We start from the raw sequence: 17,407 nt of genomic DNA on the forward strand, positions 1-17,407 counted from the left end.
CATCAAAAGAAATACAAAGAGATTTTTCTTTAGACTAAATATATTTGTGGTTAGCTTGGGGAAGCAAAAACTCCCTTTCTCTGGTCAGGAAAAAAATATATATCACCTTATGTTAATTTTGTCTGCTTTTGTTTTAACGTTTTATTTCTGTTCTTTCTCTTTCCGTGGAAAGAAGAGTTTTCAATCTTTTCGTTTTGGTGTTAATGTTAAGAAATGTGGTATCCTTACAGATTTGGGCTGTATCTTTATCCGTAAATATTTAAAGAAACCTTGGGGATTTGGCACAGGAACGAGCGTTACATTGTAAATATCGAGCCACCTACTGCCTGACGTCTGGATTGTGAAAGAGAAACTGCGCAGCGCAGGTCACGACAGAGGAAGAGGGAGGAGGAGGTAGTGGATCCGCAAAGAGGCAGAGCATGTGGGCACTGGGCAGGACTTGGGAGGATGAGCTGAGCAGTTTATCGTGCTTATGGGCCGGAAGAGACTCCCATTTGACTGGCCTCTGGCTCGACTTTCTCCTCCGGATCGCTCGGAGTTGCTGTTCTGTGGTCACGGTTCGCTATGCAGGACGCGCCCGCTATACGAACGATTCGGATTTCTAAAAGCATCACTTTCAGCGCGTCCCACCGATTGCACAGGTGATCGGGGGGGGGGGGGGGGGGGGGGAGGTTGGGAACATCATTTCTTTCCCGATCCTGTCTGTGTAGGTCTGGGAACATGATCATCACCCCCACTCCCGGAGCTGTTCAGGTAACCGCGGGCTTTGGAAACAACACCCCTATTTCAAGGGCTGGTTATAATTCAAAGGTTTGGGAACCACCTGCCGCCGTCTGTGGGCTGCACACATGATCTAAATGCTCAGCCCATTGTATTCCTATGGGCTGCATAGCATTTAGCGTGCCTTACAAAAAGAACCCCTTAGTAACATAGTAGATGACGGCAGAAAAAGACCTGCATGGTCCATCCAGTCTGCCCAACAAGATAAACTCATATGTGCTACTTTTTGTGTGTACCTTACCTTGATTTGTATCTGTCATTTTCAGGGCACAGACCGTATAAGTCTGCCCAGCACTATCCCTGCCTCCCAACCACCGGCTCTGGGACAGACCTATAAGTCTGCCCAGCAATATCCTCGCCTCCCAACCACCAGCCCCGCCTCCCACCACCAGCTCTGCCACCTAATTTCAGCTAAGCTTCTGAGGATCCATTCCCTCGGAACAGGATTCCTTTATGTTTATCCCACGCATGTTTGAATTCCGTTACCGTTTTCCTCTCCACCACCTCCTGCGGGAGAGCATTCCAAGCATCCACCACTCTCTCCGTGAAAAAATACTTCCTGACATTTTTCTTGAGTCTGCCCCCCTTCAATCTGGTATCGTTCCCTCTAGTTCTACCACCTTCCCGTCTACGGAAAAGCTTCGTTTGCGGATTAATTTCAGATATTTGAACGTCTGTATCATATCACCCCTGTTTCTCCTTTCCTTCAGAGTATACATGTTCAGGTCAGCAAGTCTCTCCTCATACGTCTTGTAACGCAAATCCCGTACCATTCTCGTAGCTTTTCTTTGCACCGCTTCAATTCTTTTTACATCCTTAGCATGCGCTTGGGCTCCTTTCTGTACTGGTATGGGGGAGACAGAAACCACATGTTTAAAGAAATTTTGCTATTAGATGATTCTAAAATATTGATTCTATTGAATATTATTAGGTTTTTAGTGCTTGAGCTTTAGAGGTTAAGAGCAGCCAGCAGGCGCCCGATTCAGAGACCTTAGGTGTATCTGTATTTCTTGTTACTTCTCAAGATGATATTTCCTGAAGGGTGAATTATTTCTGAAAAAAAGGCTGTACCTTGTGTGGCCAGCCTATCCAGATTTTTCTGGATGCAGCCTGGGCCCTTGTTAAAAAGTTGAGTATTGTGGGAGCCACTTTTTTTTTTTTTGGTTCCTATGCTATTGCTTGGTTAATTATCAACGTACTAGATATGCCCTTTTTTTTAAATCCTGCACAGCTTGAACAATTTTTTTAGTGATAAAGTTCTGCTTCATGGGGTGCATAATGGGCTAAAGAGTCTTTTTACTGAAGGGCGTTAAGCCCTTAATGCGCAATTAACATGCAAAACCAGGCTACCGCACAAACACATTAAAGCATTTTGCAGTATTCTTCCTGTTTCCACATGCTAAACCATACATTATTTAATTTTTAAGACTTTTTCTCTGAGAGGGCTTGGCATAGGCAGAGCATGGAGATGAAAGTGTTAACATGTTACAATTAACACACATGAACTGGCAAATGTAGAGTTAACATATAGGATCACTTAACTCCCTTACTGCAGGAATCATGTGCTAATGAGAATATTAGTGTACAACCTGCAAATAAAAAAAAGAGAAAAAAAGCCCAAAACAGTGCCGTGTTAAATCTGGGTTTAGCATGCAGTAAAGTCCTGCATTAAGCCCAGATTTTACTGCACTTTACTAAAAGGGCCCCGAAGATAGTTTCCAAGTTTATTTAAAATGTAATGTTCCGCCCATTGGAATGACCTCCTGAATGGTTTACAAGTCGTAATAAAATAAACATTTAAGAAACGAACACCAGAAATGATAGGAACGAGTAAAAGCAAAAAAATTAAACAAAGAAGACACAACACACTCAGACAAACTGCAGTATTTATTTATTTATTTGGTTCACTTGTATCCCACATTTTCCCGGCTTGTGCGGGCTCAATGTGGCTAACAAAGTTAATACATCAAAACATAATACAGCAGGATATAATAATTATAGAAAATTAACAAATACAGTAACGAAAGCAGCTAAATAGGAGCATACGGATGGGAAAACAGGAGCAACAAAAGGGAAGCGGACATAAGGCAAAAAACGGGAAATCAGTCAAAACGGAAATAGGGGATTAAAAAGTAATGAGGTCTTTGGGATAAGCTTTACCAAACAAATAAGTCAGATCTATCAAATCACACATGTAAACTGGTGCTTCTCCGTAAATGATCTTATGTATTAAGGCGCAGATTTTGAATTCAATACGGTCTTTGATGGGTAGCCAGTGAAGACGCTCACGGAGAGGCCGCACACTATCAAAGCGAGTTTTTCCAAAGATTAGCCTGGCCACGGTGTTTTGAACCGTCAGGAGCTTCTTCAGAATACAGTGTGTACAGCCAGCCTACAACCCATTGCAGTAATCGATGTGGCTTAGCAGCAATGAATGCATCAGGGTTCGAAATATATCTCTTGGCAGGAGTTGTTTGATGCATTTAAGCTTCCACAATGATGATAACATTTTTTTCGTAATCTGCTTAACTTGACTATCAAGTGACAGATGGCTATCCAACGTGACCCCAAGAATTTTCAGACTGTTCGAGATTGGGAGGGTATAATCAGGAGTAACCAGTTCTTTGGGAATTGACTTGTTATATTGTGAAGAAAAAACAATACATTGAGTTTTATCCTTATTGAGTTTAAATTGAAACGCATTTGCCCAGGATTCAATAATGGAAAAACTGATTTGGATTGAGCCAGAAATTTCAGACAAAGAGGACTTAAAAGGAATGGATATGGTTACATCATCAGCATAAGTAAAAGGATTGAGGCCATGCTTGGATAGTGCATTTGCGAGAGGAATCATCATTATGTTGAAGAGCGTCGGAGATAATGGAGAACCTTGCGGAACACCACAGACGGGCTTCCAAGGAGGGGAAATAATGGAGTTCACTTTGACTTGATAATACCTGGAAGATAGGAATCCCTTGAACCAACTAAGCACATTGCCACCGATACTGAATTTATCTAATATACTGATAAGGATGTTATGGTCAACCATGTCGAACGCAGTGGACAAATCAAATTGCAGCAGAAGTATATTTTTGCCAACAGAGATTGCTTTTATAAAATTGGACAACAGAGTAATCAAAACTGTTTCAGTGCTATGTTGGGTGCGGAAACCAGATTGTGATTCATGAAGAATATTGAATTTGTTCAAGTAACATGTAAGCTGATTAGTGACCATACTTTCCATTACTTTAATTAGAAGCGGGATAGAAGCAAATGGACGATAGTTAGCAATGATATTTGCTTTTTTCTTCGGGTCCTTAGGAATTGGGTTAAGTAAAATACTACCATGGTCCTGAGGGAAACGACCTTCCTGAAGCATAACATTTAGGTGAGACGTGAGGTCAGTAATAAAACATGAAGGAGGAGAAGGCAATAGGTAAGTAGGACAAATATCCAGTTTACAAAAAGTTTTAGAAAACCTGTTAAGCGCATGCGCTACAGACTCCGAAGTCAAGGGCGTGAAGTTGAGCCAAAAACGATCTGCTGGGCAACGACCAGGTGGAAGATCAAGGTCATTGAGAAAGTTGTCAATATCAGTGGTAAAGTGGCACAGTGAGTTGCGCAGAGTGAGTATTTTCTCATTGAAATATCTTGCGAGCTGATCGGCAGAAGGGAAGTTGTGATAAAATTGCGGTAGTGTCAAGGAGTGAGTTTAAAAGTAGGTAAAGTTTCCTTGGGTCTTTACTTAATTTAGTAACTTAGCTTGTTTAATAGCATGTTTATATTTCCGTCGTTGTAGCTTCCATGCAGTAAGCATATTTTCATTTTTTGATTTGGACCATGCTCTTTCAAATCTCATCCTGCACTGAATATTCCAGTCCCAATCGGTGACAAGCCTACGAAGGCAAGGTGAAACTCATATTAGGCCTGGTAGGCTTTAAATGACTTCTCAAGCTGTAAATACAGTGGGAGCGCATTCCAAAGAGACAGCCCAACCATGCTAAACTGAGTTAAGGCCATACAGCTGAAAAGATAGAACTACCAAACATTGTTGTGACCCTGATCTTAGTAAACGACCAGGAGCCAGATGCACTAAAGTTGTCATTAGAGCCATTCCCTACCGAATTCCATAGCGAATCGGTAGGGAACGGCTATGCATCAAGGAAAGGGAATGCAAATGAGCTACTTGTTGTAGCTCACTTGCATTCTCTATTCCATCGGCAAACAGTCGGCCAGTCGGCAGGTAGAGCATGCGCAGAGCATCCAAGCGCTATGCTGGCAGCTCTGCACATGCCAAATACGTCCAAAAAGGACGTCAAGTGCTCGTGAGGGACTTTAAAAATTAAAAACATTTTTTTTTTAAAGTTATGTCACCTTTGCTGAGGACGTACTTGCTCATACCGTACTTGCCAACAGAAGATGGGCCGGCCTCAACTGCGCTCTCCTTCACTTTTCTTGCAGTTGAGGCCGGCCATCGTCCACGCTCTTCCTGAGCAGAGCCTTGTTGATGCTGCATATATTCCTGGCTTATGTCTGCTCGTGTACGTGTGAAGTTCTGAAGCTTAACCTGATTCTCTCTTCTCTGGAGGATTGTAGCTGGAGCGCAAATAGATTGTTGGCAAGTACGGTATGAGCAAGTAAGTCCTCAGCGAAGGTGCCATAACTGAAAAAAAAAATTTTTTAACGTCCCTCACGACACCCAGCTTGTTCTTTTTTTTTAGATGGTTGTTAGGCACTTTCCCACTGGTCTCTAGGGTCCCGTTCACAGCAGCCACGGCCTAACGAGAGGTGCAGACCTCCTGTTAGGTTGTCCATGGTAAGGTGAATCGGAAAATGGTAGTGCATCTCATTATAATAGCCTGCAACGGTTGTGCAGCTCATTATAATAGCCTTTGAATCATCTGCATTCTGTTTTCATTAGCTGCTACCGTCTTCGTAAAATGGCTTTTAGTGCATGCCAGGGTTTACTACTTGCGCGTTAAAGGCTCGTTAGGTTTAGTTCATCTTGCCCCAGGTATATAAGGTGTCAATAAATCAGCCAAATAAGGACAATTAGTATGATAGCTTTTGAAAAGCAAAGAACTTTGTAGTGCACTCTGGGGTCCTTTTACAATTTTTTAACGGACTGGGAAATGGGTGTGCACAAAAATGAAAACTAGCGCATGCCTATTTACGCCTGAGCCCTTACCACTAGCCATTGACTTAACGGTAAGGGCTCATGCGCTACCCACCTAACCATGCAGCGCACGCCAACGTGGCCACACTGCTGATTACCACTGGGAACACCTCCCCCCCCCCCCCCCCCCGCTGTGAAAAATAGAAAAATATTTTCTACCGAGGGATTTAGCGCACGCCAAACTGAGAATTACTGCCATACTACCCCAGCAGTAGTGCCGATTTGGCGCATGCTACCCATGCATTAGCCCTCCCGCGGCAAGGGATGCAGAGCTAATGCGACTCCTTTAGGAGAGGGGTGACACGATCAAATCTACCAGAATTAGATAGCAGCTGAATAACCATATTTTGGATTATTTGCAGTCATTTCAGCTCCCTTTGAGACTACCATTATAGAGTGCATTACAATAATTGAGCTGGGTAATCACTAAAGCATGTATCAGAACATGCAAAGCAGAAATAAAAAGGAGGTTCCGGACAGAGTAAATCATACATGATTTATGGAAACTCTGCTGGACCACATAGGAAATATGCAGCCGAAAACTCAAGTTCTGATCACAAATAACGCGTGAAATCTTAGCTGTAGGAACAAAGATTATTTTGTACCTGCCATCAAAGTCTGCTGGTAATCTTGGTATTTAGATTTTATTCTTGAATTGGTTATATTTTTTGTTTAATGTAATGTCCTCCCTTTCTAATTAATGTGGTCTATTATTATAATTCAAAATATTCACATAGAAATGCATTAAATGGCATGCAGGTGAGAAAAATAGAATCATGGTGAGAACAGCAGTTTTATTCATGTGTTTTATTGTGGGTAGCCGAATGGGGTAGGCCTCAAGGGCCATGGCATCAGCAGCTAGATAGCTTGGGGTTAAAGCTAGAGATTTTTTTTTATGGCCCTTACAACCAAAAAGATATTCTGTTGCCCCCCCCCCCCTTTTTTTTAAATCAAATGTATATGTTTTATTTATGTAGTCTTTATTATTTTCCAAATTCATATAGGTTTTCTTTGTTTCTATAGTAAGTCCCTCAGTGATGAAGAGAACAAGAAGCTGTATGGAAAGTGTAATAACCTGAATGGCCATGGCCACAACTACAAAGGTCAGAAGCCAACATGTACGCTGTTTAGAGGGACAGAAGGGTTTATATGTTCCAACAAAAATGTAGGACCTGAATCCAAAATTAGGTGCATTCACCACCCTGTATGTGCTGTGCATCTTTTACCATCAGCTACATCAGTACTGATAACGGCGTTCTATTCACTTTTTATTATTATTTTTTAATTATTATTATTATTTTTTTGTAACTATCTTTAATGAAGAGGGAACACTGGAGGAGAAAAAACAAATGAGCGCAAGATCCTTTAGTAGCAATACAGACCAAAAAAACCCCCAAAATGGAAACCGGATCAACAGACGCCTGGATAGTGAAACCAGGAACACAAATAGGCAGTACAGCCGACCAGATTCAAATTGAGCAATATACAAGTCCTCCAAAAAGCCTCCAGCACCCTCCAAGTTTTAAACCAATGTAACCTGGTCCCCCAACGCGTCACACCACTGAGCACTGAAACAACTTAAATCCTACGCCAACCTCCACAAACACAAAACACCCAACACACATCAGTGAAATCCAGCATCAAACTCAAATGGAAAAGCAAATGGAAATGAGTAAGCCAAAAAAGGGTTTTCTTATCTGCCCTACATGGTTGGGAAGGCAGAAAAGAAAACCCTTCACTTTAAAACACACAGAGAAGTTATGGCAAGAAGTGACTGTAGTGCACCCTTTTGCGGGGTTTTCCTACTTTTTGCTGCAGCAGAAAAATAGCTATTTTCAACATTAATAGTCGCGCACTAATGTTTACAACACTGAAGAAAAGCTGTTGGAAAAAGGGCAGATGGAGAATGAGCACAAGTAGGAAGCAGTTTGGTCCTTTGAAAAAGCCAGTGGGTGAAACGGGTCCCCGTTGGGCACACTGCATAAAGTTAAGTGCTTAAAGATTATTTATGCTTTAGAGTTTTAGTGTTTTACTTGCAAACATAAATATAAAAAAAGTAGAAAACTGAGGTTTTTGACCAATGATTAAGCAGGCTGCCTATAGAGTACTTGAAATTGTCTGTGCTAAGGCAGTGAGCAGTTAGACTTCTGAGGTCTTTCCTCCTAAAAAAACCTCTAGTCCCTAACAGTGGGAAATGTAGTGAGGGAATCACAAGTATTCAAGCAAAATAGTGCACAGTTTAAGGTTGAGTGGTTCATGCACTAATGTTGCCATTTTATAGGTGGTAAGGGTTCATGTGCTAATCAGCGCACGGCAATGTAGCTGCACTGATTAGTGCAGACATCTCCACTGCCTCTCAGCCAGAGAAATACATTTATTTTATTGCATGTGGGTAGCGTGTGCACATTTGGGATGTCTCAACACATGGTAAGTAATTTCTTCAGCTTGGAGAAAAGGTGGCTCAGAGGAGATATGATAGAGGTCTATAAAATAATGAGTGGAGTTGAACTGGTAGATGTGAAGCGTCTGTTTAAACTCCAAAAATACTAGGACTAGAGGGCATTCGATGAAGCTACAATGTAGTAAATTTAAAACGAATCGGAGAAAATATTTCTTCACTCAACGTGTAATTAAACTCTGGAATTCGTTGCCAGAGAATGTGGTAAAAGCGGTTAGCTTAGCAGAGTTTTAAAAAAGGTTTGGACGACTTCCTAGAAGAAAAGTCCACAGACCATTATTAAATGGACTTGGGGAAAATCCACTATTTCTGGGATAAGCAGTATAGAATGTTTTGTACTTTTGGGGGATCTTGCCAGGTATTTGTGACCTGGATTGGCCACTGTTGGAAACAGGATGCTGGGCTTGATGGACCTTTGGTCTTTCCCAGTATGGCCATACTTATGTACTTATGTACTAAGTACATGATAGTGCTTACCACAGCTTGGTAAAAGGGCCTTGTAAAACGGAAGCAGGCACAAACCATTGGATGGTTTTATTCCAGAGATGTTCTGTATGCCTCCAGGATGTTCTTTTCCACATTTAGGCTTACAGTGGATTAGAAAATCTTTGAAAGATGAAACTAGAATGTTTGGTGGCCAATATAATACACATCACCTGAACATTTTATACAGACTTAGAAATACTTCATTAGTATAGCAGCATTCTTAAATACTTTAATTTTGTTGGCATAAAATAACTTAATTTTGGCTGGCCCAGTGACTGAATAATAAATTATGTGCATTACTATGTGCAGGACCTTGGTTCAGTTGTAGATGTGGAAACGGTGTTCGTAGCTGTAAGGGGGAGGGGGGGAAGAGCAGAGAACCCCAACCATCACACAGTGGTAACACTATTGGTTGGATTTAGGGAGCCTGTAATTTGGAGGGTGAATGAGAGAAATGCCCCTCCCACCACAAAAAAAATGTCAGGGACTGGCAGGAGCTGTAGTATGTGGCCCCTGGCCCTGAATTGGTACTAAAATGATGAAATACTTTGGTAGGGGAGATATAAAAAGTCAGGGGGGGGGAGGAAAGAGTTCCAAGCAGTTGGGATTATAATTCAACAGAGGCCAGTTACAGTTGAGTTGGAAGTCCAAAGGAAGAGACAAAAGTTGCTGGGCCAAACAATCCCCAACTCCTTAAACTTACATATTTTATTTTCAGTAACTTGTTTTTCTTTATATGGGTCACAGGAGCCTCCTAAGCTTTGATATTAGCTGCCAGTATCCTGAGCCTCTCTGTGAGGCATGCTTTCTCCTTCCCTTTTCTTAAATCATTTTTTAAACTTTTTCCTTTCTTGAGTTGATGTGTATCTTTACATGTTTTAAGATTTTTTTTCTTCATTTTTTAAATTTTTGTATGCTTAACAGATTTTATTATACAATGCACACTGCTTTGTAAGCCTGGTTGGAAAGCAGTACAGAAATCAACCAAGTGAGTAAGGAGGAAATTCATCAAGGTGCAGTAAAAGTTTGCCTTTTACTGTACCTTGATTCCCTATAAGATTCAGCAACTTGCGAGATCCCAGTATTGCAGGTTGCTGAATCCCGGGGCAAGAGAATAATGCTGCTTGCGAGTCACCTCACAAGCAGTGTTTATTCCTATGGCCCGATGCTCCCAGGCCACAAGATTAGGGTCCCCCTAGGCTTACACCCCCCCTCAACCACTCCCACTCAAGACCTACCCTCCCTCTAAAAGAAGAAGCCCCTCACTCCCCCACCTCTTTGTATCATTGGTGGTCCGAGGAGGAGGTCTTCTTTGGTCCGTGGTTCGTTGGGCAAAAGCGATGCCCAGTCACTCCTGCCCAAGCTTCAAAATGGCACCCCTAGTGGTAGTCTCATGTGACTACCACTAAGGGTCATATTTTCATATAAAGAAATATTTTGTTATATGGAAATATGACCCCTATCAGTATTTGCACCATTTTGAAGCCAACACAAATATCTGCCTGGACCACCAATGAGACAAAGATGTGAGGGGGTAGAGGGTAGCTTTTGTGTGTGGTAGGTGGGCCTTGTGAAGGGGGGGTTAAGTTGGGGGTGGGAAGAAATCTGGGGGATCCTGAGCTGGCGGCCCAGGAGCATTCGCCGTGGCTTTGTGGCCCGATGCGCCTGGATGGTAAAATAACCCCTCTGGGTTAAAGTGGTATGCCTTTTTCCTGCTCAAACCTTGGGCCTCACACAGAGTACTTAACTGGTACCTTAGCAGTGTACCATCGCCCCCATCTTTTCCCTCCCTGATGTGTGTCTAAGAACTTGACACTTATCTATTAGTGTTGTTCACAAAATCTTTTGTCACCCATTACTTCACCTGTTTCAATTTTATTTTTCAGCTGTGGTGACTCTACAGGGAATGGTACGTTGTTTTATTGTTATTAGTTTTATTTTGTTTCTGTTGCTTATTGTTTATAATGTATGTAGGACAGTGGTTCCTAAACCTGATCCTGACTTGGTTGGGGTGCCTCCAGGACCAGATTTGGGAACCACTGATTTAGAGGAAAAATGTTTTTATTGTCTGCCTCATGTGTTAACCTAATTGCCCTGCACATTCATATAACGCATAGGCTGAGAGCAGATAAAGACTGCTAGGTTCATCTACAGTGATGTTAAAGTTTTTGCCTTCTCCTGATTTCCCTTATTACTGCATATATGTCATACACTGAATGGTTTCTAATCTTCAGTCAAGCCTGACTATGTTCAGGCAGCTGACTCTATCAATATTTTTTGATTAATTAATATTGAGTAACTGTTACTTTTTTCACAAGGGTGATATGGATGCTGGATAACTTGTTCCTTAAATAATGATGTCATAATATTTTAAAAAAAGTGTATTATGTGTTTACTAAAGTACCTTTTGTTTGATATTACATTTTGTTTAAAGATCAAAAACCATTCAGTGGCTTGGAGCAGTAGCATGTAAACTAGGGGAACTGGGTTCACTTCCTACTGGGAAAGTCACTTAACCCTTCATTGTCCCAGGTACAAAATAAGTACCCATATATATAATATGTAAACCACTTTGTAATCATAGAAAGGCAGTATATCAAATCCCATCCCCATTCCCTAGAAAGAAGGTCTGGGCTTCCACCATATATATGCAATAATGGGAGAAATACAAGTGGGGGAGGGGCACAAACTTTTCACATTATCTACTCAATACCACAGAGCCTACTTAATCACCATCTTTTTCCTTTTTTTATCCTGCCAGGAATTCTCTGTCTTGTGTCATGCTTTCTTGAATTGCAGGATCCTCTTTGCCTTGTCACCTCTGTTGGCATTCTGTTCTGTGTTTATATTAAAAAGCACTTGCCTCTTCTGTATTAATATCCTTTGGGTGTTTGAATGCCTCTCATTTTCCTCTGCTTCCACACAGGCTTAATTTGTCTGTTCAGCGGGGGGGGGGGGGGGGGGGGGGAGGGAAAGGGTTAACTTACTCTCCCTCCTGACCTAACATAAATAGGGGGAAGAGGAGACATGGTGCAAACATAATTTCTTCTCCATACCTCCCCTCAACTCTTTGTTCATCTCGGTCTCCTTCTGCACCTCTATTAACTTCAACCTTTCCATCTGATGAGTTGCAGATGCAAGAGAGAAGCTCAAGAAAATATTTTCAAATCTTTATTTTTTGATCTACTATTCTTATTTTTCTTTTCTTATTTCTTCCTCAGTTTCTGTCCTATGGGGTATTTTCATTTTTTTTGTAGGTTTCCAGTTTTTCATTTCTTTAGCTTCTCCATATTCATTCATTTTTGCTCTCCCTCTTAGATATCTTTTTCTGTTACCCAGTCTATTCTCAGTCTTTCCATGAGATTTTTCAACGCTGTTTCTGTCTTTTGCTTTTTTAATTTGTCCTATCAATCCTCTTCCATCCTCCTCCCCAGTCTTTCTGTCACACACCCTTTGTTATTCTTCTCCTTATAAACATCCCTCCTCACCTCTTACATATATCTCCTCTTCTTCCTTCCATGTTGCCTCCTATTTTCTTCTTCATTTCTTGTCTTCTCCCTACCTCATTCTCCATCTTGCTCCTTCACCCCTTTCCCCTCACATGCTGTCATCCCCTATTTTTTAAGCTGCCATCCTCCTCTTATCTTCCATATTTCCCCTTCCCTCCCCACCCCATAGCAAACAGCCCAAAATGGCACAGATTCAGCACATACTGTTGCTGGTACCCACAATCCCTCTTTTCTATTTCCCTCATGCTTCCACTTTGAAACAAGAAATGCACCTGTAGAAAAATTGGGGATCGTGAGAATCTGCAGCACTATCTTACCCTGAACCCCCCCCCCCACACACACACACACACATCCCACACTGAACTCTGCAACTCCGTGCAGCTTGCCGGGTGTTCACTTTGGAGCACCAGCTGCTACTGTCTATGTTCTGGTTCATGCAGGCCCAATGCCATTTCCTTTTTTCGAGCCCATGTAGGTTGAAGCTGTCCTCAACAATTTTTTGAGGAGGGGGGCATTAATCTCCCTCTCCAGACTTCACCTATGTTCCTCCAGGAAACTCAGACACTTGAGTCTTTAAAGGGACACGTACTTAGGACTAGATTCAGTAAGTTGCACTCAAACTTCGGCACTGTATGGTAGTCTATAAAGCAGGCTTGTCCAACCTTTTTCTATCAGGGGCCACATTTTATATTTTGTAACATTCAAAAGGCCAAAACATGCACTGTTGTATTTTGCAGCATGTTTCATCAAATAGTGGCAAAATATGACGGTGCTTCATCCCCTCCACAGCTTTCACCCAATTTCTTTTCCCTCACCTGGCTTCGGCTGCACAAGAAAATGGTAGGATTCCTGCTTACCCACCATGACTTGTCTCTCTGCAAGCTTGAGCCACAGAAAGCCAAGTTGCGGTGGGGAAGCAGGAATCCCTGCTGTAAGCAACACAAGAATTACCAAGCTTCTGAGGGCCTGAAAAAAAGCAATTGGTGGGCCATAGATTGGACAAGGCTACTATAAAGAGCACTCCAGCATGAGCACCCTTTTTTAGAATAGTTCATAGCGCCAGGATCCTTGCACAACTTTGGGCATGAGGATTTGCACCAAATGAAAATTTGGGGGATCTGGCACATAAGTTAGGTGCAGATCCCCTGAATTTTATAATACTGTAGCATCTTTAGTGAACTCCCCTGACCCGCCCATGCTCCTCCCATGGCCACGCCCCTTTCCCCGTTGCATAGTAAAAGATTTGTGTGCGGATCTTTATCGAATTGTGCTTAGCAAGATGTGCGTGCAAATCCTAATCAGAGCCAATTAACCGCAATAATGACATAGTAGTTAATGGCAGATAAAGACCTGTATGGTCCATCCAGCCTGCCCGACAAAATAAACTCATAACTTAAGGTATGATGTGATACTTAATATGTATACCTGATCTTGATTTGTTGTTAGTGCTCAATATTTGGTCGTTAGTGGTTCGTTAATTAAGATGTGTGCCCAAATTGGGAGTGCAATTTCAGGCACCATATGTAGAATCCAAAGGTTAATGTTTGAGCACAGCTTAGGTGGCTGGGATCTTTTACAGTGTACTGCAGGTTGACCCTGGTAAAAGAGGAGCAGCAGCCAGAACAAGCTGAGGAGCAGGATTGATAGGAACAGGACCAGGGTCAGTCTAATCATTAGGAAAGACCAGGCAGCCACCGAGTGTGCCAGTCTCCAGGGAGGGGCCAAACCCAGGTAAAAGAGGAGCACTAGCAGCAGCCAGAACAAGCTGAGCAGCAGGATTGATAAGAGTCATAGGACCAGGTTCTGTCCAACTGTTAGGCAAGACCTGGCAGCCACCAAGGGTGCCAGTCTCCAGAGAGGGGCCACAAAAAGCAGATGCAGTCAAAGCAAAATAGTAAGTCACAATAGCCACATAAACCCAAAGAACCTTCCTTACCAGCAAAATACAGTTTAATATTTTAAAATACAGTGAAAGGGGATTTAAAATGTAGCCCCTTCAGTTGTAGCACAAGGCAAGTTACATTTATGGCCAAATACCCATTGTACCAGGTATCCCCCGCTGTCCCTGGAGGTCTCAGAATCCAAGTCTGTATATGAGGCAATGGAGAACCAAGTGACCCACCCAAGATCACAAGGAGTATCAATGGGATCTAACTGGGCCTTTCTAGTTCTCAGCCACCGCTCCATTAGGCCACTCCTCCAATTGTGCCCCTTTATAGGGTAATCATGATTATAGAGTTTTAATTATCAAAATCTTGGGTGAGGAGCTGACGGGCTAGGGATATGGAAATGAATTGGGGGAGGGGCTGAAGGGTTGGCTTGGCAGCACTTGGACCGTCAGATATGATCACCTTTGGATCCAATTCCTATTTGGCAGTCTGCACTACCTTACCATGCATAGCTTTTCGTGTGCTAAATGCATGTCTGTAGTCTTTGCACTAAATTTTGGCTCTTCTACTCTTTATTCCCCCTCAAGCAATGAAGTCCCTCCTATTTCCGTTCCCTGCTTCAGCTCTTATCTCTGGCATCCAGTCCCTTCGCCATGTTCTCTATGAAGACAGTAAATAGAATAGGCTCTGGACTGATCCCTATGATGCTTAAACTCTTATGACTGCTCTCTGGAATCTGTTGCACACTTTTGAATCCCATTTGCCATTTGAGCTGAAATAATTCTTTAGTCTTTTAAAGTAGAAGGCACTAACTAGAGCCTTCAAAATGTGAACTTGTTTTATCTTTTGTTTCCTCTTACAGCCTTAATCCTATACCTCCTTTTATATGCTCAAATTATAGAAAAAAAAATGAAAGTAGATAGACCAGTGTTTCCCAAGTCCAGTCCTGGAGTACCCGTTTGCCAGTCAGGGTTTCAGGATATCCATGGACTTGATTTGTATACCCTGCCTCCATTATATGCAAATCTCTTTCATGCGTATTCATTGTAAATATCTTGAAAACCTGACTGGCAAGGGGTACTGCAGGACCAGACTTGGGAAATACTGAGATAGACCATCCAGCTTATTTTCGAAAGAGATCGCCGACACAAACCGGGAGATGGCCGGCGATCTCCTGAACCCAGCCAAATCGGTATAATTGAAAGCAGATTTTGGCCGGCGCCAACTGCTTTCCGTCGTGGAGCCAGCCAAACTTCAAGGGGGCATTTCGGCAGGGTACAGAAGGCAGGATGGGGGCGTGGTTACGAGATGGCCGGCTTCGCCCAATAATGGAAAAAAGATGGCCGGCTTTGACGAGCATTTCGCCGGCTTCACTTGGTCCATTTATTTTTACGACCAAGCCTCAAAAAAGTGCCCCAATTGACCAGATGACCACCGGAGGGCATCGGGGATTACCTCCCCTTACTCCCCCAGAGGTCACCCAAAAAAGAAAAGTTTTAAACATTTTTTTTGCCAGCCTCAAATGTCATACCCAGCTACCTGACAGCAGTATGCAGGTACCTGGAGTAGTTTTTTGTGGGTGCAGTGCACTTCAGGCAGGTGGACCCAGGCCCACCCCCCCCTACCTGTTACACTTGTGGTGGTAAATGGGAGCCCTCCAAACCCCCCCCCCCCCAAAAAAAAAAAAAAAAAAAAACCCCACTGTACCCACATGTAGGTGCCCCCCCTTCACCCATAAGGGCTATGGTAGTGGTCTAGAGTTGTGGGTGTCAGGCCCGCTGAGAAAGAATGTGTGAGCCCTTGTGCTCGATGGAGGAGAGTTCCTCCTCGAGCTGTCGGCCAACCCCGAGTTTCCCCTGTGTCACGCTCCGTTCCCCAGGGGTTGAGCCCCCAGGTGCAGGAAGCCAACAGCAGGAAGAATTGAGTCCAGAACAGTCCACGGGGTCCGGCCTAGCCACGTGAGAAACGAGGACCAGAAGCAGACAGCAGAGGAGACAGGAACGGGCAGAGGTCAGTACCAAGCAGCAAACAGTAGCAAGTCCAGGATCAGACAGAGGTCAATACCAGGCAGCAGACAGTAGCAAGTCCAGGATCAGGCAGAGGTCGATACCAGGCAGCAGACAGTAGCAAGTCCAGGATCAGGCAGAGGTCGATACCAGGCAGCAGACAGTAGCAAGTCCAGGATCAGGCAGAGGTCAATACCAGGCAGCAGACAGTCGCAAGTCCAGAATCAAGCAGAGGTCAAAACCAGGCAGCAAATAGTAGCAAAACCAGAAGCACTGCAACTATCCAGGAAACTAAATAGAAGCCGAAGCGTGGAAGGATTGGAGGCAGGGCTTTAAATAGGACAGGAATTAAGCTCAAACATGCACCGCTGTCTTCAAGATGGCTGCCCCCACCGGAGACACCCTCAAGCCCAAATATGGGCTTCCTTCCTGAGGCTGCCCAGCTCCAAGATGGCCACCCCAACCTAAGGCACCCACTTCTGAGATGGCCGCCCTATCCTGGAGATGCCCAAATCGAAGATGGCCGCCATATCCTCAGATGCCCATACCTTGCGTAAACAGGGAACATGACGTGGGTAGTGGGTTTTGGGGGAGATTTGGGGGGCTCAGCACCCAAGGTTAATCGAGCTATGCACCTGGGACCAATTTTTGAAGTCCACTGCAGTGCCCCCTAGGGTGCCTGGTTGGTGTCCTGGCATGTCAGGGGGACCAGTGCACTACAAATGCTGGCTCCTCCCACTACCAAATACCTTGCATTTCGCTGGGTTTGAGATGGCCGGGCCCAGTTTCCATTGTGACCGAAAACCGAAGCCAGCCATCTCTAAACCTGGCAATCTCAACATTTGACCTAAATGTTGAGATTTAGCCGGCCCTTACCATATTGTCGAAAGAAAAGATGGCCGGCCATCTTTTTTGAAAATACGGTTTACTCCGCCCCTTTGCGGAGCCGGCAACGAAGATGGCCGGCCATCTATTTTTTTTTTATTTTTTATTTGTACCCCGCACTTTTTCCCACTCATGGCAGGCTCAATGCGGCAGGCAATGGAGGGTTAAGTGACTTGCCCAAAGTCACAAGGAGCTGCCTGGGCCGGGAATCGAACTCA

The 17,407-nt window shown here is 43.4% G+C and overlaps 1 protein-coding gene across 2 annotated transcripts in view; it reads left to right on the top strand.

Annotated features, from left to right (window-relative positions):
* The first annotated feature begins 406 nt into the window (after positions 1-406).
* The window catches only part of PTS (6-pyruvoyltetrahydropterin synthase), a 65,070-nt gene continuing 48,069 nt past the window's right edge, over positions 407-17,407 (top strand). Inside the window, exons 1-3 of one of the 2 annotated variants that reach the window (XR_003941945.1) lie at positions 407-641; positions 6,980-7,059; positions 10,787-10,809. Coding sequence is in view for 1 of the 2 variants with exons in the window: in XM_030201192.1 (XP_030057052.1) it covers positions 565-641; positions 6,980-7,059; positions 10,787-10,809 (180 nt within the window). In the remaining variant the exon portion in view is untranslated. The remainder of the gene's footprint in view (positions 642-6,979; positions 7,060-10,786; positions 10,810-17,407) is intronic. The other variant, XM_030201192.1, reaches the window with a different exon arrangement.

This window comes from Microcaecilia unicolor, chromosome 4 (assembly GCF_901765095.1).
Source record: "Microcaecilia unicolor chromosome 4, aMicUni1.1, whole genome shotgun sequence".
Lineage (NCBI taxonomy): Eukaryota > Metazoa > Chordata > Amphibia > Gymnophiona > Siphonopidae > Microcaecilia > Microcaecilia unicolor.